At 39.3% G+C, this 27493-nt stretch overlaps 1 protein-coding gene across 2 annotated transcripts in view; it reads right to left on the bottom strand.

Moving 5' to 3' along the window:
* The window catches only part of MDN1 (midasin AAA ATPase 1), a 167406-nt gene that overhangs the window by 109944 nt on the left and 29969 nt on the right, over nt 1–27493 (bottom strand). For both annotated transcript variants that reach the window (XM_082730557.1, XM_082730558.1), the window contains exons 10-17: nt 18947–19140; nt 17944–18025; nt 15491–15586; nt 13714–13826; nt 12352–12500; nt 11410–11470; nt 5859–6070; nt 916–1019 (exon numbers count right to left, since the gene is read on the bottom strand). In XM_082730557.1, coding sequence (XP_082586683.1) covers nt 916–1019; nt 5859–6070; nt 11410–11470; nt 12352–12500; nt 13714–13826; nt 15491–15586; nt 17944–18025; nt 18947–19140 — 1011 coding nt within the window. The remainder of the gene's footprint in view (nt 1–915; nt 1020–5858; nt 6071–11409; nt 11471–12351; nt 12501–13713; nt 13827–15490; nt 15587–17943; nt 18026–18946; nt 19141–27493) is intronic.

The raw sequence follows: 27493 nt of genomic DNA, 5'->3' as shown, positions 1-27493 counted from the left end.
TATCAGTACCCGAATGGTTATTAAAAGGACCCAAAATAAATACAGGGTCAGGTGAGGAGGATACAAAGGGGAGATAAAAGACTAAATCAGGAGACTGCAGTTGTTGTAATACATGCTCTTTCACATTTGCTGGAGAATATCAAAATAAATCTTTCCTCCTCTTCACTGATTTAGCTCTTCAAATTCTATTTCCGAGAGCACTGAAAAATAAATCTTATAATCCACTCACTGACATATCAAAACCTAAATTGTTTTATTATTAAGTGTCTTTATACTTGTGCTTTCGTGATGATCCTACCAGAAGCTTCTAAAAATTTAATTGAAAACAATAAAACAGAACAAATGTATTGAACTCCAGTGTAATGCCAACTCATGAAATAGGTATAAACCCTATTTTGAGAGCACTTGACATCCTAATTGGTTATTTAAAAAATAATCCTATTAACGTTAAGCACTGATAACCAATTTCCCACAACGATCTACCCAATCAAAACAAGATCAAACAAGAGTCCTACCTCCTTTTATGGTGTAAAGTATGCCACAGAAACAATGTTTTTAAAATAAGAATTAAAAAGCTTAAGTCATGAAAATTTAATTGAGCCCATTCTTTCCAGACCTCAAGTGAATAGATCCAAATCTATACCCCGCCCTCAAAACCCTCGTCATGCAACAGACTTCACTAGTTGTCCTCACCTGCAACTTTAAAAATAATGGTGCTCATCAAGGCCTTATAATTTCTGTAAAGGACATTTTTCAGAAATCATTCCCCTGAAGCACTATTTCATTAGTGTTTAAGTCTTTAAAACCAAGCACTAAAAATATCAACATGAAGAGAATACAAAATAGTAGCCAGCCTAAACTTGTATTTTGTATCAAATCAACATTCTCTTAACCTAAATAAATGAACTAAAATACCTCTACGAATGCAAACAATAGAGCATTTTCAGTCATTTTCATCTGTTGTTGAGCATGGTTGAGTCTAAGACCAAATGCTTCCCACTTCTCTTTAAGGAGTAACCCTAGAAAAGAATAAAGATGAGAACTTAACATATATTTTAGGCTGTAATACATAGAACTTAAACACAAACAAAAAAAATAACAAAACTCACATAAAAATCAAAGATCTTAGATATAGAAAAAAATAAATCCAAGTACTTATATAATGTTATACACCAGCCACTACAGTAATCAGTTCATCTCTGTGCATGCGTACATTAGTTAATTCTTTCACCCCTCACCACAGCCCTTTGACGTAAGTACCCTTAGCCCCATTCCATGGGTGAGGAAGGACAGAGAAGATAACTAAGCTACCAAAAGCCCTTTGGCTGTAGAATACAGCTTTTTGGAAATAACTTATTTTCTAAGGAAATATGACTTATTGACCAATAAGTTGTACTTGTTCATCAACATTACCAACTATGCTTCTATGGAAATCATGCCCAGAATCACAAAAGGAGAAACTCTTATGAATCGGTGGTCTTTGCCCTACGTCCTAAAAAGCTCCAATCTGTAGGGCTTCATTCTTCCCCACACTCCTCTGCTAACTCTGTAAGGGAATCTGAGTTTGTCTGCCCGATGCACAGCGAAGTCAATCACAGAGATACCTAGTGTGCAGCAAGAATTTACTCAAGAGGCAGCAGAATGAGGAGACTCAGGACAAGCAAGCCTCAAATCCGCCCTTTCCAAAGAAAGAGAGTCAGGGATACTTACAGGCAAGTGAAAACAAGTCTGGGTAAATGCTGCATCTGCAATTTTTGTCTGCAGCTGCACCTATTACTCGTCCCCTTAGCTCCCTGGTTACCAGTTTCAATCCCCACTGTCTTTTTTTTTTCCCCCCTAGGATTTGGTTTATTTATTTATTTGAGAAAGAGTAAGAGAATATAAGCAGGGGGAGTAGCCAAGGGAGAAGCAGACTCCTCACTGAACAGGGAGCCCAACACGGGGTTCAGTCCCAGGACCCTATCCCAGGACTGTAGGATCACGACCTGAAGCAAAGGTAGGTGCTTACCTGACTAAGCTACCCAGGAGCCTGCCCCCAACTGTCTTTTGATCATGATTCATTCTTGAGGGAACTGGGATGACAAGAGCTCTAGCTACTTCGTGCTGAAACAGGATGCAGTTTGGGGGTTTGAAGAATCAAACAACTTCCTGCCTTCTTGGAAATATTCCCTTGTACTTGGCTTAACATGTATATTCTGCTTGACCAAAATATCAGTTTCTTCTTTGGTTGTTTGGAGCAACACTGGAAAGCTGACATACCCCACAACTAGACAAGCTACTAGAAATGCTGAAGTCCTTTATCTCCATGCAGCAAATAAACTTCATCAAGAAGAAGGAGCTTAGGTGCCTGGGAGCCACTGGGTGGCTCAGTGGGTTAAAGCCTCTGCCTCTGGCTCAGGTCATGATCCCAGGGCCCTGTATCCCCCCTGCATCACTCTCTACTCAGCAGGAAGCCTGCTTCCCGCCCCCACCCCGCCCCCTCTGCCTGCCTCTCTGCCTACTTGTGATCTCTGTCTGTCAAATAAATAAATAAATAAATCTTTAAAAAAAGAAGGAGTTTTACAATTTGGGAAAGAGTTGTATACCTAACGCTGTTTTTCGTTAGTTTCACAAATTTTTCCTAGTTCAGTTTTATGATCTTAAAGGTATCAAAAACTGTATTTGTCAAAAGTCCTTCCCATGAACTGCCTGAAGCTGTAACATATTTGCAAGACCGTTAGAGTAAAACGACAACTATAAATGACAAAAGGCTCAAAATTGGCCATGGTTAAATACCGGATCAGAGTTCATTATAATGCAGCTGACAGGGAAATTTGGTGATTACTGGGGCACACAACATTTTATTTATTAGAATTACAAGTGATGACACTGTACCAAGACAGACTAAAAACCTAAGAAGGCTTTTCATCATTTATTTGACAATGCTTCCCATGTAATGACATGCCAAACAAATAAGCCTAATTAGTAAAAAAGACTTCATTCAGAAGTTGAATTTTGGAAAGTTTTGTCAGAAATATCAGGAAGTTTTGAAGCATATGCCAAAATAGGATTAGAGCTCATTACAAAACTTAATTACCTAGTTAGTCAATGCAACACTAAGAGATTGTAAAGGCAAATACAGACGGTTACAAAGTTGTTAGCTTGGGACTTTTAACATTGAAAAGATTCAACTTTCTGAAGCAATAAAGGACTTAACAGAGACAAAACATAGAAATTTTGTTTTTCCAAACAGATTACATTAAAGATAAAGAAAAACCCAGACCGATAATCTAAGGAAACTGCCATTTAACATGAAAACCTAATTCCAATTTTATTCCAGTGCACTTCTGATATTAAAACTTACTCATTCCAACAAGATAAATTCTTTAAAAATTTATGAAGTCCCTTCCTTTTTCCTCCTTGTCATCTCCCATGTTAACATACACTTATCAGGACGCAGACAACCAGGGCACAGCATGGGTCTGATTTCTTGTGGTGGGTGCAGTGATGTGCTGACGAGAATCTCCATCAGAAAAGGACTCTCAGCTATAGGGGCATTGTCAACAGTCCTCAACCCTGAGACACCATCAGGGACTGCCCTGACTGAAGACAGCTGCCTTGCCAAGGGCATGCCCTCTTCCTAGGTGGTCATATCCAATGACTATTATAAAAGTCCAGCCCCAATTTTGCCCCAATTTAGGATGGTTCTGAAGGATAATCCAAATTTGGAACTCCTCAGAGAGTCAGCTAAGGCTTCTTTTGATACTGTATCTATCACTGCTCAATTTCTGCCTAATCTTATTCTCTTACTCTCTTCTCTTTCCCGGGTGTTGATCACTCCCTAATTAACTTCATATACTAATATCCATGATCTTAGTGCCTATCACGCACATAGTTCCTTTCCAAAGACTCCCCTCTCATAAACCTTCTACAACTTTCCTTTTTACATTCACATTTTTGTCTTCAATTTTCCCTCTTAAATAACCAGTCTCACTTTCCTTGCATAGAGCTACCTCCCTTATAATTTCCAGTAATTCTATGTATTAGAACATTTAACTCTTAGAAACTTTACATTTCTAGTAAAAAACTAAGTAGTAACTAATTATGAACTATTTGTTGTACCGGCATTCCTTAGATTGGTGAATTTATGACATTTAAGAATTTTTAGAAATATATGCCTTATCTCAGCATGGCACAAAACACATTTAACTAGCAAACCCAAATATCTTTAGTTTCTCTGTAACAGGGGGCCAAAATCAGATAAACCTATGTTTAGTAATTAATGTGTTATCTTAATTTAGAAACGATCTAGATGTCTAGTGAATTTACTTAACTCATCATTTAACTTAGAAAAACTTTAAAGTTTTAGGTTACCAAAGATCTCAAAAGCTACTGAAAAGTTTACCTGTAAACCTTTTCATCTTATTTACATCTATTTGTTCTGAACAGTATTATTTAGATTACCCATAAAGACTTCAAAAAACAAAGTCATTTGCCCAAGCTACATTTTTTTTTTAAATTTATGTCAACTTAAATGACTTAAATCCAGGCAGAATAAAAGTAATGCTGATAGTTCTACTGACATGTCTATTTTTATTATACCAACAACTTTAAATCAATTTTAATACCAAATCTTTTTCAGATCATGAGAACTTGAAAAACTTGGATTAGTTTCTGAGTTTTAGAATGCCCAATTCTCATAAGCACTTGCCTTCAGGCCAACTTAAATAGTGCTCCTTTACAAACTAATTTTATTACTACTATCCAGAAGAGAAAATATCTCATATTTACAATACAGATGAACATATATACAAATACACAAATAAGATGCAAACAAAATCTTACAGAACAAATCCAATTGAAAGATGGTATTATAATTTATGGATTCATTAACTGGTCATTGTTATCCAGAGTCTAATGAATATTATGGTCAAGCAGTGTTACAAAAAAAATCTTTTTTTCTCTCCTAAGTTTGAAACTAAACACTGCTGCATTCAGGAATCAAATTGTCATTTCCCATTTCCAATTAGAATGTGGCTGATTTTATCCAAAGATGTGAACAAAAACTGTAGCAGCAAACCAAATGATGCCCAGAATACTTCTGTGACCACTGGATGCTTCCTAAAAGTCGGGGCTTCACCAACTGAAACGAATGGCTTCTTTAGTCAAGGGGACTAAGAGAGTCAAGCCAAATGGGAGGAAGAAATAAGCTCACCAAGACACATCTGCCCAGACCAAAAACTATTTCCTTGCCACAAGAGTTAAATTAAGTTCTGAGTGCTGGCAACACCCAGTCAGGGTGGGGCTCAGGGACAATTCCTAGGACGAAGAGCCTAAGTAAATGCTTAAACTTGTCACCAAATTCTCGTCAGGGGCAGCTCATGAACCACTGGCAAAAAGCTCCTGGCTGGTTCACCGATTTCATAACTAAACCCAAGTTCATGTGCCTGACACAGAGCAAAGCCAACTGAGTATGTAGCAAGGAAATGTGTTTACTCAAGAGGCAGCCAAGGGGCACCTGGCTGGCTACCCATAGAGTATGCAACTCGTGATCTCGGGCTTACAGGTCCAAGCCCCACTTTGGGTGGAGATTACTTAAAAATGAAATCTAACAAAAACAAAACAAAACAAAAAGGCACCCAAACAAAAACAAGGAGATGGGACAAGCCTCAAACCTGCCTTACAGGGGAGCAGAGCCAGAGATGTTTAAAGGAAAACACTGCAGACTTGTTTATTAGTCTGCAGGTGTGCTTATTAATCCTACTAACCCTTTGGTCACTGGTTTCAATTCTGATAATTAAGCCCCAGCCTCATGGCCTCCCACCACCAGTACAGGTCCTTTTTTTTTTTTTTTTTTTAAGTACAGGTCCTATTCTTACCAGTTTCACTTTCTTTTCCATCCTTGTTGACAGCCGACTTGTGCACATGCTGCATTAGTCTGAGGAGATCATGCCACCGTTTCTGCCTGTAGCAGGTCTGAATATGCCCCAAGAATGTAAAGTTTTGCTTCTTGGAAAACGTCTGGGCAAAGAGTTCTTCAAATGACTCCCGTAAGGGCAGCCAAATAAGCTTATGGTCCACTGGTTTGTAACTGAAACAAAAGGTAAATGTAATTTCGAAATTTGTGAAGCTAACAGAAATTAGAAATGCTGTCACAGGGTGCCAGGGTGGCTCAGTTGGTTAAGCAACTGCCTTCGGCTCAGGTCATGATCCCAGACTTCCAGGATCGTCATGATCCCGGACTTCCAGGATAGAGTCCTACATCGGGCTCCCAGCTCTTTGGGGAGTCTGCTTCTCCCTGTGACCTTCTCCTCTCTCATGCTCTCTCTCACTCATTCTCCCTCAAATAAATAAATAAATAATCTTAAAAAAAAAAAAGAAAGACAGAAATGCTATCACATAATATAGGAATAGGTCTAAGATTTCATTTAATCAAAATCAAGAATAATACCAACATCTATGTTAAAGTTTTATTTATTTTTTTAAAGAGAAAGAGAGAGAAGGATAAGGAGGAGATGGAGAAAAATCCTCAAGCAGATTCCAGGCCGAGTGTGGAGCCCAACCTGGCACTCAATCCCAGGACCCTGAGATCATGACCTGAGCCATAAAGAGTTGGCCGCTAAACCAACTGAGATACCCAGGCCCCCTGGTGTTAAAGTTCTAAATTATAATCTATATTCTCCATACACAGTGTAAAAACTAGTATTAGGTAAACAGTATTAGGAAAAAAATTAGAAGGGTGCCTGGGTGGCTCAGTGGGTTAAGCCGCTGCCTTCAGCTCAGGTCAGGATCTCAGGGTCCTGGGATCGAGTCCCACATCGGGCTCTCTGCTCAGCAGGGAGCCTGCTTCCCTCTCTCTCTCTGCTTGCCTCTCTGCTACTTGTAATCTCTGTCTGTCAAATAAATAAATAAATAAATCTTTAAAAAAAAAAAAAAAAGCCTTTGGAGTATACTCTAAATGGCCCGAAAATTGGTGAAAGGATTTAACGACCATTAACTATTGAATGGAAGAGAAACCTTTGGGAAGTTAGGAGAAGAAACAAAGATGAGAGACCTATAGACTGGACCAAGGAAACAATGATGAACAAAAGTAGTGAGGAACTGAACAAAACACAAACTTTATTTAAATAAAATTGCTAGTCTTAAAGATGACAGTACAAATGGAACCCAAAGCTAACTGAGGCAGCAGAGTAATGATCAAATACACAGACACTCGGGTGCCTGGGTGGCTCAGTGGGTTAAAGCCTCTGCCTTCGGCTCAGGTCATGATCCCAGGATCTAGTCCCACATCGGGCTCTCTGTTCCGTGGGGAGCCTGCTTCCCCCTCTCTCTCTGCCTACCTCTCTGCCTACTTGTGATCTCTGTCAAATAAATAAATAAAATATTAAAAAAAGAAAAACCACAGACACTCTGTATAGATGGCCTTGGTTCAAACAAGAACCAGCCATTACCTTAATTTAATCCCTCATGTATAAAATGTGTAGTCTGTGCCTCATGGTTGCTAAAAATGCAAACTGAGTTAACACAAATAAAGGACTACAGGGCGCTTGGGTGGCACAGTTGGTTAAGTGACCCACTCTTGGTTAAGATCAGGTCACAATCTCAAGGTCCTGGGATCTAGCCCTGCATTGAGCTCCATGCTTAGTGGGGAGTCGGCTTGAAGATTCTCTCTCTCCCCTCCTGCTCCGCCCCCCACACTCTCTTGCTCTCTCTCTAAAATAAATAAATAAATAAATAAATCTTTGAAAAATAAGAAATAAAGGACTCCAAATAGTGCCTGGAACCTGAATACATACAAGAATTAGCTGTTATAATTATTAACATTATTAAGTGGCTCAAGTCTATTGAATTCATGAACATAGCCGCTTAATACTGCAAAAGAGACTAAAAGAAGCATCTGTTCATTTAAAGCACAGCATAGTGGCTAAGACAGTTAAATCAATAAAAGTCAATTTTTCAAGTGATGAAAAAAATGAATTAACATACACACATTTCAGAAAGAAAGAAAAAAATGAGCTGCAACACAAATACTCAGCGGGAACCAACCTGACACCTAAGAGAACATAACACTCTCAGAAGAATTCATTTGAAATTGGGTAAAAGAAAATGACTAATACTGTAACATGTGAAAGAACATAAAATAGTACATGCTGAGTAACCGAAATGATAAACACTCTTCTTCATTTTAGAATCAGTTTTCCAAATTTATGGGCATGCACTTCTGCCCTGTTCTCTTCAGTACAGAGGTTTCCATGGGTTGCAAAACAAAGAGCATGCAAGTTGGTGGCTTCTCCATTTCTATAAGACCTTTAATTCTCCTCCCATTTTTTTTCTCTCCTTCATTGCCAACTTCTCCAAGGGTCATGTTTCTCCCTAGGAGGTTGCCCTTCCCAATCCCCTTCTCTATCAAGAATGCTGTGAACCTGTGCTCTGGGTTTTGCCATTTCGACCTAGAGTTTCTCTTTCTGGAATGATTTTATCTGCTTCATCTAAGTCCCCTGTGTCCTCTACTCTTTTTCAGAGTCTCATCATAAGTTCTCTTCACCCCCAACTCTGTTGGAACTTGTTTAGTTCTCTACTCACAGGTAATCTGAAGGTCTATGTTCTGCCTACCAGAATAACAGGGGCGCGTGGCTGGCTCACTTGATCTCAGTGTTATAGGTTCGAGCCCCATGGTGGATATAGAGATTACTTAAAAATAAAATCTAAAAAAAAAAATTTTTTTTTACATGAGTTAAAAATTAAATGGAGGGGATCCCAGCTGGCTCAGTCAGTAGAGCATGCAGTTCTTGATCTCAGGTCATTAGTTCAAGCCCCACACTGGGTGTGGAGCCCACTTTAAAAAAACAAAAAACCCTGGCAGCAGCTCTTCCTGCCCACGGGTCCTGTCCCCATGCTTTAATAAACCACCATTTTGCACCAAAACAAAACAAAACAAAACAAAAAACCCTTAAATGAAGGGAAAAAATGTACCATGCTAGTGCTAATTAAAAAAAAAAAAAAAGGGAGTACATATACTAACAAAGATCAGAAGGCAATCTGTATAACATACAGTTGAAGACTCTGATGATCTTTGAAGCTTTACTTTTATAAAGTGTCTTTATTCTCAATTATACTCTTTTTAAAATCAATCTAAAGGATCCAGATTTGCAAAACAAACTAATTAGTCTATAAATCCCTTTTATATTTTCATATTATTTGACATGTGTAAAATATGGGGTTTTTAAAAAAGATCTTATTTATTTATTTGACAGAGAGAGAGAGATCACAAGTAGGCAGAGAGGCAGGCAGAGAGAGAGGGGGAAGCAGGCTCCCCGCTGAGCAGAGAGCCCCATGTGGGACTAGATTCCAGGACCCTGAGATCATGACCTGAGCCGAAGGCAGAGGCTTAACCCACTGAGCCACCCAGGCACCCCTGTAAAATATGTTTAACATAGTTATAAAACCTAATGAAACAAATGAAACCACACATCTGCAAAATAGAAATATTACACTTTCTCTATCCTATCTCCCTGCAACTCTTGAATTTTGTTTTCCAGTCCTTTGTCTTTTTTTTTTTTAAGATTTTATTTATTTATTTGAGAGAGAGACAGTGAGAGAGAACATGAGCGATGAGAAGGTCAGAGGGAGAAGCAGACTCCCCATGATGCTGGGAGCCCAATGTGGGACTCGATCCCGAGACTCCAGGATCATGACCTGAGCCGAAGGCAGTCGTCCAACCAACTGAGCCACCTAGGCGCCCCCAGTCCTTTGTCTTTCTAAAGTTATTTTTTAGTCTTTCCATCTTACACACAAAAACTCATAAGCAAAGGAGTCATCCACGCATCTACAAATTCTTAGCAGAGACAAACCCAATACATGTTCAATCAGTACAAGACCAGCCATTTGTGGGGCTCCTGGGTGGCTCAGTCATTAAGAGTCTGCCTTTGGCTCTGGTCATGATCCCAGGGTCCTGGGATTGAGTCCTCCGTCAGGTACCTTGCTCGGCAGGAAGCCTGCTTCTCCCACTCCCCCTGCTTATGTTCCCTCTCTCACTGTGTCTCTATCAAATAAATAAATAAATACTTAAAAAAAAAAAAGAAAGAAAGAAAACGCCAGCCATTTGTTTTAGGAATGCATAACAGGAGAATATTCCTGAAGACATATAGAGATACAGAATAGAGAGAAATACACGGTATTATAGATATATATAGTTAAGTAACTAATTCTATATATTAGTAAGAACATATTGCCAAGTACCTCAATGAAGGAAAGGGGAGATTAAGTGTCAATTAACTGACAGTAGTAAAATAAAACTAGAGTAGAAAGATTACCAGGGAAAAAAATAACAAAGTGAAAGTAGAATTAGAGTAAGAAAGATAAGCCTCAGGTAATGGATCTTAAGATAGAACATATATTTAAAAGCATTCAGTACATCATTACTAGTATGTGTAGAACAGAAAAAGGAAAAAGGAAAAGTACCAAAAGAAGCAGGATTCAAAGTAGCAATCTACCCACAGCAAGGAGGAATATAAGACAAAGAAAGTGAAAATAAAAACTGCTGTTAAGGTGGCCCCAAAAAAACAGATAAATGAAAGGCTTTCTGGTAGATGCCATTAAGAGCAAAAAAGACAATAATTTCTACTTTATGCCTTTAAGGATTTTTTTTAAGCAATTGTTCTGAGTTAATGGAACAGATCCCCAATATCGCTCAACATAAGGTATGCCAATAGCATCCATCAATTTTACAGCCTTCAGCACAAACCGAACATATTCAATATGAACCAAACATATTAAAAAACACCAATACAGAAGGGCATTTTAATGACCACAATGGAGTCCCATGAGCAGCATTTAACCAAGCAGAGAGCTACTTTATGTTTCAAAGATAATAGAACTGCAGGAGAGCGTCTAGCTCCAAGGCACTGTGACTCCAGAATGTACGCTTCAGACAAATGACTGTACACACAAATAGTAACTGATCATATACTTGGTTTTTTTCCCTCTCCATTCCAGCATGATCTTTGAGAGCAAGAACCTCAAGTGTTCTTTACAATAAAGAGAAATAGGGATGCCTGGCTGGCTCAGTCAGTTAAGAGTCTGCCTTCAGCTCAGGTCATGATTCCAGGGTCCTGGGATGGAGTCCTCCATCAGGCTCCCTGCTCGGCAGGAAGCCTGCTTCTCCTTCTCCTACTCTACATGCTTGTGTTTGCTCTCTCACTACGCCTCTGTCAAATAAATAAATAAAATCTTAAAAAAAAAAAAAGTGAAGAGAAACATCTATACATCCAAGAGCTCCTCAATAAAGTCCTATAAATAACCTGCTGGAGTAGGGGTACAAGTCTTTGAACCTTTTTCTAATGCTAATTTTGAGTTTTGAAAGGAAAAACTATTTGTTCCCTCAAGCAGTGAACACAAAATAACAAGAAAACAATTTTAAACCATACTTACCCCCCAAGCAAGTCTGCAGTGTCACTCTGTTGATTCATATTGACAACCCTCAAACGGTGGCCTTTTAAAAAGAAAGGGCAAAAGGGTCACTCTCAAAATTTCAAGACTATTTACATCCAGTGATCCTAAAGGATACGTAAGCATAGGCATAGGGCAAATCTTTAAAGGTATACTTCCTCTGATTCTCTTATTTTACTTTCAGGAATTTCAACCATCCGAAATTTTCACCTAACCCAGAAAGATGTGTACAAGATTGTGTATCAGTATCAGATAACTGAAAACAACAAAAAAATTCCTTCAGTAAGTCAATGTCTATAAATTAGAATTAAATAAACATCTAGTATGGAATATTATTATTTAGTCATTAAATAGAAATGAGACCTTTATTTTTTTTAATTAATTTATTTTTTTATTTGTTTGACAGGCAGAGATCACAAGTAGGTGGAGAGGCAGGCAGAGAAAGAGGAGAGGAAGCAGGCTCCCTGCTGAGCAGAGAGCCTAATGTGGGGCTAGATCCCAGGACCCTGGGATCATGACCCGAGCCGAAGGCAGAGGCTTTAACCCACTGAGCCACCCAGGCGCCCCTAGGCAGTTCTATTTTTAAAGATGTCTAATTTCCTTATTAACTGCAATACATATACATAGAATCCCATTTTTTCAACATAAAACCAAACTTAAATATTTATATATTTGCAGACCATAGATTAGAACAAAAAAAAAAAAAAAAAATTAATGCCAAGCTATTAACAGTGGTTATTTCCAGGGGAAAAAAATTACATTATTTCCAAGGAAAAAATTTCCAGTGGTGTTTCCAGGCAAAGCGGAGTAGTGACACTTTTTAAACTTTGTATTTTGTGGACTTTTTATTTAAGGGTGGAGGGGGAAGGCAATTAGTGTGAAATGTTTATTATCTGGGGGCAGAGTGCTTCCCCTCTAACTTACCTGTAATGTGAGCCAAGTACTGGACAGTAGAGGTTTTACCAGTCCCCGTCTCTCCCACCAGCAACACAGGTTCCCCTTTGCTAACACACACTGCGAGCTGTTCAATAAGAACAGAGGATGGCCTCGTGGGAGCAAAAGTGAGCCTCTCCCTGGGAAGGGGAAAACAAGTAAGTGGTCAGAGAAACAGGCTGCAAATTTTCCTTAAGTGTTGTTTTGAGGAACCAGATTTTCCAGACTCCACAAAAATCAGAAGATAACTCACAGTAGCTGTCTTCAGGATATAAAACAGATATCCTTATAGCCTATGAATTGCAGAATTCATTCATTCTACAAACACTGAGTATTTATATACCTGGTACTTTACTAGACTCTAGAGATTCCAAAGACCAATAAGATAAGACATTATCTGTACTAGCTATGTCGTCTTAGGCAAATTACTTAGCCTCTCCTAGCCTTGGTTTCCTCACCTATAAAATTTGGATCAGAGCTACTATTATTGTGGGTTGAACAGACTCCCCCAAAAATTCATGTTAACTCAGAACCTATGAATGTGACCTTATATGAAAAGAAGGTCTTTGCAGATATAAATAAGTTAAAATCCTATCATACTGGGTTTAAGAGTGAGCCTTAAATCCAATGACTGGTGTTCTTACAAAGACAGAGAGAGACTCAGAAACACAAACACACACAAGAAAGATGATATGATGACAGAGAGATGGGAGAAATGTAACTACAGAGACAAGGAACACCAAAGATTGCTGGTAGTCTTCAGAAGACAGGAGGAGGCAAAAGCCTTCAGTGGAAATGTGGCCCTGCCAACATCATGATTTCAGATTTCTAGTCTGCAGAACTGCGAGGAAATAAATATCTATTGTTTTAGGCTACCAAGTTTATGGTAAGTTGTTATGGCAGTCGTAAGACAATAATAAGTTAATTCATAAAATTATTATAACCACCACATGAGAAAACATATGCAAAGCGCTTAGCACAATACTAGGCATATAGTAAGTATTTAATAAATGGTAACTAGAGCTCAGAATCTTGTAAAATTCTAGGAATTAACAGACTAACAACAGGACCTCACCTGACTTCCAAGTGAGGTTTACTTTGCTAAATACACAAAGTGAATAAAATAAAAAATACATCTTTGCTACTTCCAAGGCCTTAATCACCCTCATCACCTCCTTCACCTATTAACATCTAATTTTACAGAATATACTTTAGAAAACTACTGCTTCTTACCATCCAGCACAGTGGAGGGATCACCATTCACACACATTCTGGTCAGACACAAGGGGCTGGACTAGTCCTTCTATCATGTTCCTAACCCCACAGTCTCAGACTAATTGAGAGTCTATTTACCTCTGTATGTGGACAGCCTCACTTTGTTTCCGTAGAAGCCGCACTCGACCCACTTGCACATCTAGCTCATTGATCACAATTTCCGGTTTATAAAGCTGACAGAAGAATTCGGCCTATGGGAGGAGACAGAGTAAAATTCTGTACAGTCTTAAAAAAATTTTTTTGTATACTCTTCAAACATTTCCTCATCCATGTGGCTTACTATGGTTTACTGTGCCCCTCTAACTAGCCCTTTACCAAGTACTTTCTACCTCCAAGATAGGCGAGTTAGCTTTAAATATGTCTTTTTAAAAATTTTCTGTATTTCTGGGCGCCTGGGTGGCTCAGTGGGTTGGGCCGCTGCCTTCGGCTCAGGTCATGATCTCAGGGTCCTGGGATCGAGTCCCATATCGGGCTCTCTGCTCAGCAGGGAGCCTGCTTCCTCCTCTCTCTCTCTGCCTGCCTCTCTGCCTACTTGTAATCTCTCTCTGTCAAATAAATAAATAAATCTTAAAAAAAAAAAAAATTAAAAAAAAAATAAAAATTTTCTGTATTTCTAATGTTTTTTAAAACACTGATCATGAATGTTGCCCTGTATCTTTCATTCATTCATATTTATTCATTCAAATATGCCCGTATCTGCCTATATCTAAAGTGAACACACTGAAATATTCCAATAGCAAATGAACAGAAAGTTCTACTCCTAAGATTTATGAAAAAAATCAGTGATTTTTCTTCAGCTATGCTTTTCTCTGCTTTAGATTTTAAAATAATAGAGGGAACAGTGACTTGATGGAACCATGGTGCATCTCCCTACAGCCAGAACACAGAAAGAAGCTGTGACAGGTGCTTCCAGGATATCTACCCAACAGCCGTTTCGTTCCTCTTTTGTCCTTGTCACCAACCTAAGAACCCAGATTTTGTTTAGATTTGGGGCAGGAATGAAAGGGGTAGCAAAGTGTTCAGGGAAAACAAATCTTTCTTCAACCAAAGGGGATAAATACTGTTCTTTTTAACCCAATTGTGGTAGTTTCTTTTTCTTTTCTTTTCTTTTGCCTACTATAATTATTACTTAAGCCCCTTTTAGTAGATGTTCTGTCACCTGCAGCTAAAACCATCCCAACAGTTTCAGAACCCTAAGGAATACTTCTATATCAGTTCCTGACATAAGGGTTTTTTGTGTCATCATTTATTTGGGAATGCCAGGTATCTGCTGCATGATAGACCTCAGACATTTTCCTGGCTACCATCACTATTGCTGAAAGGCTCTCTCCTCCAAAAATATGTATTTTGTAATAAAATAAGAATAGCAAAGTATTAAAAATGTTAGCAATGAACCTAAGTACTATTCTTTGTACTATTCTTGGTGTCTGTTGGTACTATTCTTTTTAACTTTTCTTATGTTTGACATTAATGAAAAGTGGGAAAAAATCTAATCCTGAATAAAACTACAGACAAAGGTGTTATTAAAACAGTTCCAGTCCTGAGCCCACAATCTACAGAATAACATGTTCATTAAAACACTGAAGAAAATAAAGCATGCATGTGGTACACTTTAAATAAAGCATGCATGTGGTACATGCATGTGTGCACACTTTAAGAATGCAGAACATATCAGAACTACTTACTTAAGAGATAGTAAGAGCTTAATGTCCATGACAGGTAACAACAAAACTACCAACTTTGACAAAGGAGGTAGTTATTGCAAAGGAACTGTTCCAGGTAAGGACCAGAGACTAGCAAGTAAAGTAAATACCCAGCTTCCTTTCAACAGAGAAGTAAAAATAGCACTACATACCTTTTTCTTGGAAATGTTCAATTTACTTCCAATAATTTCTGCCATTTTCAGTTTGCTTGTATGCTTAGAAAGCATTGCTGTGAAACAGTCCAGAGCCTATTAAAATAACCAAGGTCAATGTCAACTGATTTTTTAAAATACCTCATTAATAACAGAGCACCACCATTCTGGCCATAAAAAGAACAAAAAACCAGCAGGAACATTTCTGTAAGACTAAGGAGAATAAAAATAAGGTACCAGCCCTAGACTCAAGGACCTTACCATAATAGAGATAGGATACAAACAAATGTGAAGGCTTTACTATCAAAATACTAATTAGGGAAAAAACAAACAAGCAAACAGAAAAAGCTTCACTTCACAGGGCGCCTGGGTGGCTCAGTTGGTTGAGTGTCTGATTCTTGATTTCAGCTCAGGTCATGATGTCAAGGTCCTGGGATCAAGCCCCACACTGGGCTCTGTGTTCAGCATGGAATCTGCTTGAGGACTCTCCTCCTTCTCCCTCTACCTCTCCCCCCATCCTTGCTCACTCTCTCTCTCTAAAATAAATAATTCTTAAAAAAAAAAAAAAAAAGCTTCATTTTACAAATCTGAAATTCAGGCAAAAACAGAATTAGTGTTAATCATTAGGTCTATGGTTCATGGGGGGTGGGGGGGAACTGACTCTTAAGCCATAGAAGTTATACCAAAAGTTTACTTTCTAGCTATAAAGGCAAACTCCTGGTGCGCCATAAAAAGACCACATTATCATTACCCTAATCCAGTACTCAATCTCAGCAATTACTGATAGGCCAACCAGGTATGTGTTTTTGGTGGTGGTGGTGGGGTGTGTGTGTGTATGTGTGTTCAAAGTAAAAAACGTGGGCTTGAATTCACGAGATCAAGAACTAAGCTAAGGTCAAGAGTCAGAGGCTTAACCAACTGAACCACTGAACCACCCAGGCACCACTAGATAGGTCTTCTGATGTAATTAAATATAGAGTACATATCACCACCAAAAGTAAATTCTACCCCAAAAAATTCAAATTTGAATACATTAAGCATTTTGCTAAATTTCTATTTACAGGAAAGACAAGACAAAAAATGAGAATAGAAAGGATACTATGAGTGTGGTAAACAAAGAATACATTTAGTTCTGCTACCACCAAGTGTAAATTATCAATAAACTTAATGTAAGCATTTAAAAAGAGAGAGAGAATTTACCTAATCCTTGTCCCTAATACCTGAAGGACAGAGCTTCAAAAACCCTTGGCATTACCAGGAGTAGGAAATGTCTTTTTTTATTCACTAGGGTCCCTTTGGACCATACATGAGTTTATTAAGTTAAGCAAGGTGACTCTTGATGGACCTTTAATAGTTTAATAGAGGGGCTGGCTAGGCCAGGAAGACCAAGCAGAGAAGAAGAGAAAAGCTTAAACAGGCTCCATGCCCAGGGTGGAGCCTGATGTGGGGCTCAATCTCACAATCCTGAGATCATGACTTGAGCTAAATGCTTAACTGACTAAGCCACGCGAGTACCCTTAAAAACCGGAACACTTTATAATCAAAATTGGTCACTGCTTTAAGAGCCCACAGATCTCCATACAGTAGCACTTTTATTTTTAAGCAAGCAGAAATAAAATTCTCCCTGTTCTTACTGAATATGGTAGAGTTGTAATTCAATCAGGTTTCCCTCCCACACAACACATTTTTTGGCCAAGCCCAGCATACAAGGCTATACTTTGTAACCCCCACATAAATTCCTCTCGACTAAAGCAAAAGACCCTACTCAGCAAGTGGAGGGATCAGACAAATACAACTCTATCAGACAATGAAATTATATGTAAAAATAAATACTGAGCATTTTTTAAGTAGGTTCCATGCCCAAAATGGGGCTCAAACACATGATCAAGAGTTTTATGCTCCACTGACTGAGTCAGCCCGGTGCTTCTAATACTAAACATTTTAGAAACACTTGATATTTTACTTTATTAACACCTGGGAGATTTTCTTCTCATTTTATTTTTCCGTGTCTGTTTTACTCTGTCTAAGTTATACTTGCAATTCGTAGTAATCTGTTTAAAAACCAAAAAACATTGATTAAGCCCAATTAGTTTTTTTTTTTTTTTTTAAGATTTTATTTATTTATTTGACAGAGAGAAATCACAAGTAGATGGAGAGGCAGGCGGAGAGAGAGAGAGGGAAACAGGCTCCCTGCCGAGCAGAGAGCCTGATGCGGGACTCGATCCCAGGACCCTGAGATCATGACCTGAGCTGAAAGCAGTGGCTTAACCCACTGAGCCACCCAGGCGCCCCAAGCCCAATTAGTTTTAAGACAACATTAGTTTAGTTTTAACCAGCTAGGGATAATGAACGCAAAAGAAAAGTTCTGATAGCAGCCAAGAGACAGAAAATAACAATGAAAATCAACAAACTTACAGAATAGAAAGAAAACAAACAGGAAGACTCTATCTTACCTCTTGAAAAATATTTAAGGATGCTGATGAAGAAAGACTGTCAAAACAATGGACAATCCTATTACACCAATTCAGTAGATCCCTTAAAAAAAAAAAAAAAAAAAGCCAGGAAATAAAAGACCATAGGCCAAAGACATCAAAAGCATCAAAGTTAAATTCAATCCACGTAAGTCTAGGAACACCTGACAATGAAGTCTCTCTGTTTCTCTGGCATTATAAAGACAAAAAAGTGCAGGGGAAAGAGTAAGTGGAAATCCACTTACTAAAATTGGTCACTGCTGACCAGTAAAGTGCAGGGGAAAGAGTAAGTGGAAATCCCACTTACTCTTACTCCACATTTTACTCCAATCAATGCCAGACCAGGTTGGGAGGGTGGGCAACTAACTCTCAGAGCAAACACAGGGGAGTTGGCCATTCCTAATGCTCACTTCTCAAAAGGCAAATCAACCACTGAGAAAACAAAGTAAAGGTACAGAACTCACTATATATAGCAAACTTATTTAAGACTCCAACTGTCACAAAAGAAAAGCTAGTGAAAGAATTACATCAGTAAGTAATCTCAACCTTGACTTTTAAAGTTATTTTCTTTCATTTTTTTTTTTAAGTAGCCTCCATATCCAACGTGGGGCTTCAACTCATGACTCTAGGAGTTGAATGTTCTACCCACTGAGCCAGTCAGGTGCCCCCGAAGATATTTTTTAAAGCTAAAATAATATATTCCCTTTATAAGCCTTCCTAATCATTAACTATAGGATCTAAAAATAGGATCCAACACCACAAAGCACTCCATAGGTCTAATTTCAAACTGGACTTCTCATAACCATTCAGTGCTAGCTGCTAAGAACTTTTAAGGAAAGCAATTTTTAAATCATCAACTCAAGGGGCACCTGGCTGGCTCAATTGGTGGAGTATGCGATGTTTGACCTCAGGGTCATGAGTTCGAGACCCAGCATAGGCATGGAGCCTACTTAAAAAAATAAATAAATAAAATAACAACTCATACCTTAGAGACAATTCTCTTCCCTCAAGGCTTAGTCTTTTGTTTTCTCTTCTGGTTTCTGAAACTTCCTCAGGTGCCTGTTCACAGGTAACAGAACTATCACTGCGAGAGAGATGTTTCTCTCCAGTAAGTTGGATGTAAATGTCAAGCAGGTGATCAGCTACTGCCAAAAGGCTGGGATATCTGTTCTGAAGAACCTGACAGACAGAGGGGAAAAAAAAAACAAAGAGAATTTAGCAGCAGACACAGTGATTTTTAAAAGCACATGTAAGGGGGGCGCCTGGGTGGCTCAGTGGGTTAAGCCCCTGCCTTCGGCTCAGGCCATGATCTCAGGGTCCTGGGATCGAGCCCCGCATCAGGCTCTCTGCTCAGCAGGGAGCCTGCTTCCTCTTCTCTGCCTGCCTCTCTGCCTACTTGTGATCTCTGTCAAATAAATAAATAAAATTTAAAAAATAAAAAAAAATAAAAGCACATGTAAGGGATGCCTGGGTGGTTCATTTGGTTAGGCAGCCAGCTCTTGATTTCAGCTCTTAGGGTCCTAGGATCAAGCCCTGCACTGGGGTCCTTGCTCAGGAGTGAGTCTGCTCAAGGTTTCTCTTTCTCCTTCTGTCTCTCCCCAACCCACTCTCGCTTCTACTCTCTCCCAAATAAATATATAAATCTTTCTATATAAATAAGTAAAAGTACATGTACACTCCTGGTAATAGTAGTCAATCAAAAAATGAATTTCTGTATGAAATTTGTACCAAGTACAGTAGTACCCCAAGATCCCCAGTGGATGCCTAAAACAACAGATAGAATGAAACCCTATATATACTATGTTTTTTCCAAAACAGACATACCTATGATAAAGTTTAATGTATAAATTAGGCACACTAAGAGATTAACAACAATAACTAATGATAAAATAGAACAATTACAACTCACTTTTTTTTTTTTTTTAAGATTTTTTTTTTAAGATTTTATTTATTTATTTGACAGAGAGAAATCACAAGTAGATAGAGAGGCAGGCAGAGAGAGAGAGAGAGAGGGAAGCAGGCTCCCTGCTGAGCAGAGAGCCTGATGCGGGACTCGATCCCAGGACCCTGAGATCATGACCTGAGCTGAAGGCAGTGGCTTAACCCACTGAGCCACCCAGGCGCCCTACAACTCACTTTAATAAAAATTAAATGGCTGTGGTCTCTCAAAATAACATGTACTATGATAATGTAAGATGATAAATGCCTACACGATGATCTGAAGTGAGGTGAATGACCCAAGCATTATGATACAGTGTCAGGCTACTATTGACCTTCTGACTACACATCAGAAGGACCATCTGTTTCTGGACTGAGGTTCACCGTGGGTAACTGAAAGCACAAAAAGCAGACCAAGGATAAGGGGAACTACTGTATAAGAACTTCTGCCCATACCCCTTTCACCCTCAAAGATCACAACTTTTTGCTAAACAGAACACAGTAATCTGGCAATCTCACCATTTACACAACTTAGGGTGTAGAAGCCAGATGGGAAAAGGGTCTCCAGGCAACATATACATCAAGTCCCAGGAATTTACTCACTTAAGAATCCTGAAAGTACTACTTTAATTTTAAACACAATGCTAGGGGCACCTGGGTGGCTTAGTTGATTAAATGTTCAACTTTTGGCTTTGCTCAGGTCAGGATCTCAGGTTGTGAGACAGACCTGAGGTAGGGTCTGCGCTCAGCATGGAGTTTGCTTGAAATTCTCCTCTACCCCTCCAACCCACATGCTCACATGCACACACTTTCTCTAAAATAAACAAATAGGGTGCCTGGGTGCCTCAGTTGGGTTGGGCCGCTGCCTTCAGCTCAGTCATGATCCCAGGGTCCTGGGATCAAGTCCCACATCAGGCTCTCTGCTCAGCAGGGAATCTACTTCTCCATGCCCTCACCCCTCACCCCCTGCCTGCCTCTCTGCCTACTTGTTATCTCTGTCTGTCAAATAAATAAATAAAGTCTTTAAAATAAACAAATAAATCTTTATAAATAAATTAATTAACACACACTATTCCAGTAATGCTTGTTAGGTAATTTCTCAGCAAAAGCAATCAGAAGCAGTTAATAGGAAAACAGTAAAAGGAGTGAATTTTTTTTTAATCTTTTATTTTTTATTAACATATTTTTATTTTATAATTTATTTTAATTAACATATTTTATTTTTTATTAACATATAATGTATTATTAGCCCCAGGGGTACAGGTCTGTGAATCACCAGGTTTACAATTCACAGCACTCACCATAGCACATACCTTCCCCAATGTCCATAACCCAACCACCCTACCCCTACCCCCCTGACCCTGGCAACCCTCAGTTTGCAAGATTAAGAGTCTCTTATGGTGAACGCCTGGGTGGCTCAGTTGGTTAAGCGACTGCTTTCGGCTCAGGTCATGATCCCAGCGTCCTGGGATCGAGTCCCGCATCGGGCTCCTTGCTCGGCAGGGAGCCTGCTTCTCCCTCTGCCTGCCACTCTGTCTGCCTGTGTTTGCGCTCTGTATGTCTCTCTCTCTCTAACAAATAAATAAAAATCTTAAAAAAAAAAAAAAAGAAAAAAGAGTCTCTTATGGTTTGTCTCCCTCCTGAACCCATCTTGTTTCATTTATTCAAAAGGAGCTAATTTTAAGTACTGGTAAAAAGCAGCTGATCTTTAAAAAGCAAATGACAGAAATTAAAAACCAAATGATGTAGTTCTATTTACTTCAACAATTATTGAGAATTTTCTGCAGAATAATACCTGGTGCAAATAATATTGGATTATAAACTTTTATGATATGGATTTATTCAGATAAGTCTATTTGAGAAGAAGGGAAACATGTATATATTAGAAATATTGTCTGGGGAGCACCTGAGTGGCTCAGTGGGTTAAAGCCTCTGCCTTCAGCTCGGGTCATGATCCCAGGGTCCTGGGATTGAGCCCCACTCGGGCTCTCTGATCAGCAGGGAGCCTGCTTCCCTCCTCCCTCTCTGTCTGCTGCTCTCACTGCTTGTGACCTCTGTCTATCAAATAAATAAATAAAATCTTTAAAAAAAAAAAAAAAGAAAGAAAGAATGTCTGGACGCCTGGCTGCCTTAGTCTGTGGAGCGTGAGGCTCTTGATCTCAGGGCTGTGAATTCCAGCCCCAGGCTGGGTGTAAAGATTACTTAAAAATAAAATCTCTAAAAAAAAAAGAAATACTGTCATCAAATAAATTTAAATTAGCTTGAAGAGTATATTGTGGTTCCAATTTGTATATGAAATATCCACTTATTTTAGGGCGCCTGGGTGGCTCAGTGGGTTAAAGCCTCTGCCTTCGGCTCAGGTCATGATCCCGGGGTCCTGGGATGGAGCCCCACATTGGGCTCTCGGCTCGGCGGGGAGCCTGCTTCCCTTCCCCTCTCTCTGTCTGCCTCTCTGCGTACTTGTGATCTCTCTATCTCTCTGTCAAATCAATAAATAAAATCTTAAAAAAATATCCACTAATTTTATATATGTAATGTATACATATTTACAAAGATAAGGATCTACAACCTTTTAACAATGTCATCTCAAGTAGTAGGTATAAGATTTTTTTTTTAAAGATTTTATTTATTTATTTGATAGAGATCACAAGTAGGCAGAGAGGCAGGCAAAGAGAGAGACAGGAGGAAGCAGACTCCCACTGAGCAGAGAGCACGATGCGGGGCTCGATCCCAGGACCCTGAGATCATGACCTGCGCTGAAAGCAGAGGCTTAACCCTCTGAGCCACCCAGGCACCCCCAGTAGGTATAAGATTTTAATTCTTGTTTTTTTACTGAAGGACTTTAAAGAAATATTGCTGAAAACAATTTCAGATAGATGAAAAATTAAACAGAAAAAGAGTAACAGGGGCGCCTGGGTGGCTCAGTGGGTTAAGCTGCTGCCTTCGGCTTAGGTCATGATCTCAGGGTCCTGGGATCGAGTCCCGCATCGGGCTTTCTGCTCAGCAGGGAGCCTGCTTCCCTCTCTCTCTCTGCCTGCCTCTCCATCTACTTGTGATTTCTCTCTGTCAAATAAATAAATAAAATCTTCAAAAAAAAAAGAAAAAAAAAAGAAAAAGAGTAACAAAATCAGTAAATTTAAATGGACAGACACATGTATCTTTAAAATACAGAACATAGGGGCGCCTGCGTGGCTCAGTGGGCTAAAGCCTCTGCCTTTGGCTCAGGTCATGATCTCAGGGTCCTGGGATCAGGCCCCACATCAGGCTCTCTGCTCGGCGGGGAGCCTCCTTCCTCCTCTCTGCCTGCCTTTCTGTCTACTTGTGATCTGTCTGTCAAACAAATAAATAAAATCTTTAAAAAAATAATAAAAAATAAAATACAGAACATACTTTTTTTGTAAGAAGGGAAGATTTATAAAATTGGTCATATATATTCATGACCTTGGTCACCACAAACAAAATACAGACTATTTCCATAATCTTCCCTATTTTTAAGATGTATTTATCGAGACAGAGAGAAAGAGAGCGAGTGAGAGAGAGAGATCATGCATATATGCAAGCAGGGGCAGGGGAAGAAGGAGAGAGAAAAATCAAAGCAGACTCCCTGCTGAGTGTAGCAGCCAGACACAGGACTCAACCCCATGACCACAAGATCAAGACTGGAACTGAAATCAAGAGTCAGATGCTTATTTGACTGAGCCACCCAGGTGCCCCTCCATCACCCCTTAAACAAAAAGTAACCTCATGTCCCTTCTGTAATCAATCCCTTCCCCCACACCCCTGGCTGGGGAAATCAGGAATCCAATTATAATCCCTATGGATCTGCTTTCAAGTCTCTCATATAAATGAAATCATATGGGGTGCCTGGGTGGGTCAATCATTAAGCATCTGCCTTTGGCTCATTTGCCTTTGGTCATGATCCCGGAGTCCTGAGATGGAGCCCCGCATGGGGTTCCCTGCTCAGTGGGGAGCCTGCTTCTCCCTCTCCCACTCCCCCTGCCTGTGTTCCCTCTCTAGTTGTGTCTCTCTCTGTCAAATAAATAAATAAAATCTTTAAATAAACAAACAAACAAACAAACAAATGGAATCATACAAGATGTAGTGTGTAGTTTGGATCTCTTACTTAGCTAATGTTTTTGAGATTCATCTAGACATTACCACATGTACCACTAGTTTAGTCCTTTTCACTGCTAAGTAGTAATTCCACTTAATAAGCATGTATATTTAACATCAGGATGGAGAAAAAAACTATCTTTATATGGAAAAAAGGACTTTATCAGTTTTACACTATAGCAAGAGTTCAGGGGAATAGAAGTTCTGAACAGAAAAGAACTATATAAGGAAGCGTGGGTGGCTCCGTTGGCTAAGTGTCTGCCTTCAGCTCAGGTCATAATCTCAGGGTCCTGGAATCAAGTGCCAGATTGGGCTCCCTGTTTGTTGGGGAGGCTGCTTCTCCCTCTTCTTGCTGCCCCCCATGCTTGTACACTCTAACAAATAAATAAAATCCTTAAAAAAAAATCTATACTACCCACAAACTAGTCGTTTTCTTCCTTAGCCAAAGAGTATCTTTGTTATTACCATAAATGTAAAAAGTCAAAAACAATGTCATTTAATAAACTAATATGACATAATACGGTTCTTTTATCAATTTAATATTTACTTTGGAGATTCATTCCTTTAATAGGCATTTATTAAGTACCCACTTTACACTGGGAACACCAGGGGTAGGAAAACAAAACCAACAGGAAAATAGCCCACCCTCAAGAAATATCATCTGGTATAAGAAGATATACAACCAAATCAAAATTACAATGTGGTCAGCCATCCCTGGAGACCCAGGAAGCTTTCATGGAGAAGATGAACCTGGGAGAAGTAATTAATGGCTGTGATTAGGCACTGCCAGCAGAGAAAGCAGGCCTTCTAAGGCACCATCACCTAAGACATGAGGTCACATTCAAGGTGTATGGAGGAGACAGGATTTGAGCAACTGCCAGGGGTTACTCTTTGGCACTTAATAACTAAAAAGACTTAGCACTATATAAATATCTCATTTTCTAAAGTATAATTTATTATTTCAGCAAGTCAAAGACAATCTTTTTCTTTTTTTTAAAGATTATACTTATTTGACAGAGAGAGTGAGAGACAAAGAGCGTAAGCAGGGGGAGTAGCAGGCAGAGGGAGAGGGAGAAGCAGGCTCTCTGTTGAGCAGGGAGCCCCATGTGGGACTCTATCCAAAAATGCTAGGATCATGACCTGAGCCAAAGTAGATGCCCAACCAACTGAGCCACCCAACTGCCCCGATCTTTTTTTTTTTTTTTTTTTAAGTAGGCTCCACACTGGGTTTTATATACAAACAATGAATCATGGAACAATACCTCAAAAACCAATGAGGTACTGTATGTTAAATAACATAACTCAATATATATACATAAGTACAAAAATAAAAGTAAAAATAAAGTAGGTTCCACACCCAGCATGGAGCCCAACGCAAGGCTTGAACTCATGACCCTGAGATCAAGACCTGAGCTGAGATCAAGAGTTGGATGCTTAACCAACTAAGCGATCCAGGCAACCCAGTCAAAGACAATCTTTCTAGGCATAAGATGACTGGAATTGGCAGCAAAAAAAATGTAGTTCCTTGTGCTTCCCATGAGATCATCTTAGGAGACTATTTTATTTCCTAAATAATGCACCCAAGAGTTTTAGTCACCAGCCACTTATTCAGGAGAGTGTTACTAGAATTTATTATTATGTCTAGAAGCTTACGAATAAGTGAACTCCATTATGCCTCCATCAGAAAGGATGAATACCCAACTTTTGTATCAGCATGGACGGGACCAGAGGAGCTTACGCTGAGTGAAATAAGACAAGCAGAGAGAGTCATTTATCATATGGTTTCACTTACTTGTGGAGCATAAGGAATAACACAGAGGACATGGGGAGATGGAGAGGAGAAGTGAGTTGGGGGAAATTGGAGCAGAAAACGAACCATGAGACTATGGACTCTGAGAAACAAACTCAGGGTTTTAAAGGAGAGGGGTGGCAGGTTGGTTGAACCTGGTGGTGGGTATTAAGGAGGCCACGTATTGCACAGAGCACTAGGTGTGGTGCATACGCAATGAACCTTGGAACACTGGAAAAATAAAATAAAATAAAAAGAATAAGTGAACTCCTCGAAGTAAACTGTCTAAATATGATACACATCATTTAAGTGAGGGGGTGAGTGCTTCTGCTGTTTCCTGTGAGCAGAATGACTCATAGCTCTTCATGACAAGAATGGAAAGATGAAAAAAAGTAGCAGTCCATGTTGTTCTCATCCTTTCAATCCCCAACAAATCACACCTAAATGTGGACTTCAGACCTCTTCTTTCAAGAACAGAGTGGCAATTTAGGAATAAAAATTAAACACTGAAATTCTATAACTGCAAAACAAAGAGCTGCATGACAGCAGAGAATACAATAAGCGCTTACAAAGTGCCAGGCAGAGTGGATGCTGGGACAAAAAGGTGAAGAAGTTACCAAAGGAGCTATAGTTGAGGGCAACAAAATGGGGATACACAGAGAGACACAGAAATAAACTGGGAACTAGAGTGAGGTAAGTAACTCCCAAGTCCAAAATAGGCTGCAGACTTATAAAATCACATCAGTAAGACAAGGCTTCTGATTGGGGCACCTGGGTGGCTCAGTCATTGGGCATCTGCCTTCGGCTCAGGTCATGATCCCAGGATTCGGGATCAAGCCCTGCATCAGGCTCCCTGCTCAATGGGAAGCCTGCTTCTCCCTCTCCCACTCCCCCTGCTTGTGTTCCCTCTCTCACTGTGTCGCTCTCTGTCAAATAAAATAAACAGGATCTTTAAAAAAAAAAAAGACAAGGTTTCTGAGAGATTCCAGTAATACAGTGAACTAGACACCCTGAAAACCCCTGGGTGTTTTATAAACACTTAAAATTCTGGATAAAAAATTTGATAAGGTTGTCTTATTTCACTTATTTATCTAAAAATTTACACCAAGAAAGAGCAAAGCATCCCTCCCATGCCTATGTAATTACTGACAGGGCTTTATTTGCTATGCTCCAAGATGAAGCATTGTAGAATGAGAAGCTTTCCAAGTGACAGAGTAGATACAAGGGGAAAGTGGGGGTTAGCAAGGGAGAGAGGAGTATACCTCTTAAACGTCTGAGGATAACCAGCAATACCACAAAGTGAATCAATGTAGAAAATCTAAGAAATAATTCATCTCATTTTCATTATACCCAGAATAAAACATGCTGTTGAATGCGAAAGACAGTAGTTACAAAACAACTTAGTAAATTAAAAAAAAAAAAAAAAAAAAGGATCAGGGCACCTGGGTGGCTCAGTAGCTTATTAAGCCTCTGCCTTCAGCTCAAGTCATGATCTCAGGGTCCCAGAATCAAGCCCCGTATCAGGCTCTCTGCTCAGCGGAGAGCCTGCTTCCCCTACCCCCCCACCCCATCGCACTCTGCCTGCCTCTCTGCCTACTTGTGATCTCTGTCAAATAAATAAATAAAATCTTTTTTATTTTATTTTATTTATTTATTTGACAGAGATCACAAGTAGGCAGAGAGGCAGGCAGA

Source organism: Mustela nivalis (genome assembly GCF_964662115.1).
Source record: "Mustela nivalis genome assembly, chromosome: 5".
NCBI classification, from domain to species: Eukaryota; Metazoa; Chordata; class Mammalia; order Carnivora; family Mustelidae; genus Mustela; species Mustela nivalis.
Note: the sequence above shows the minus strand (reverse complement) of the source record. Positions and strands in the feature narration are given on the sequence as shown.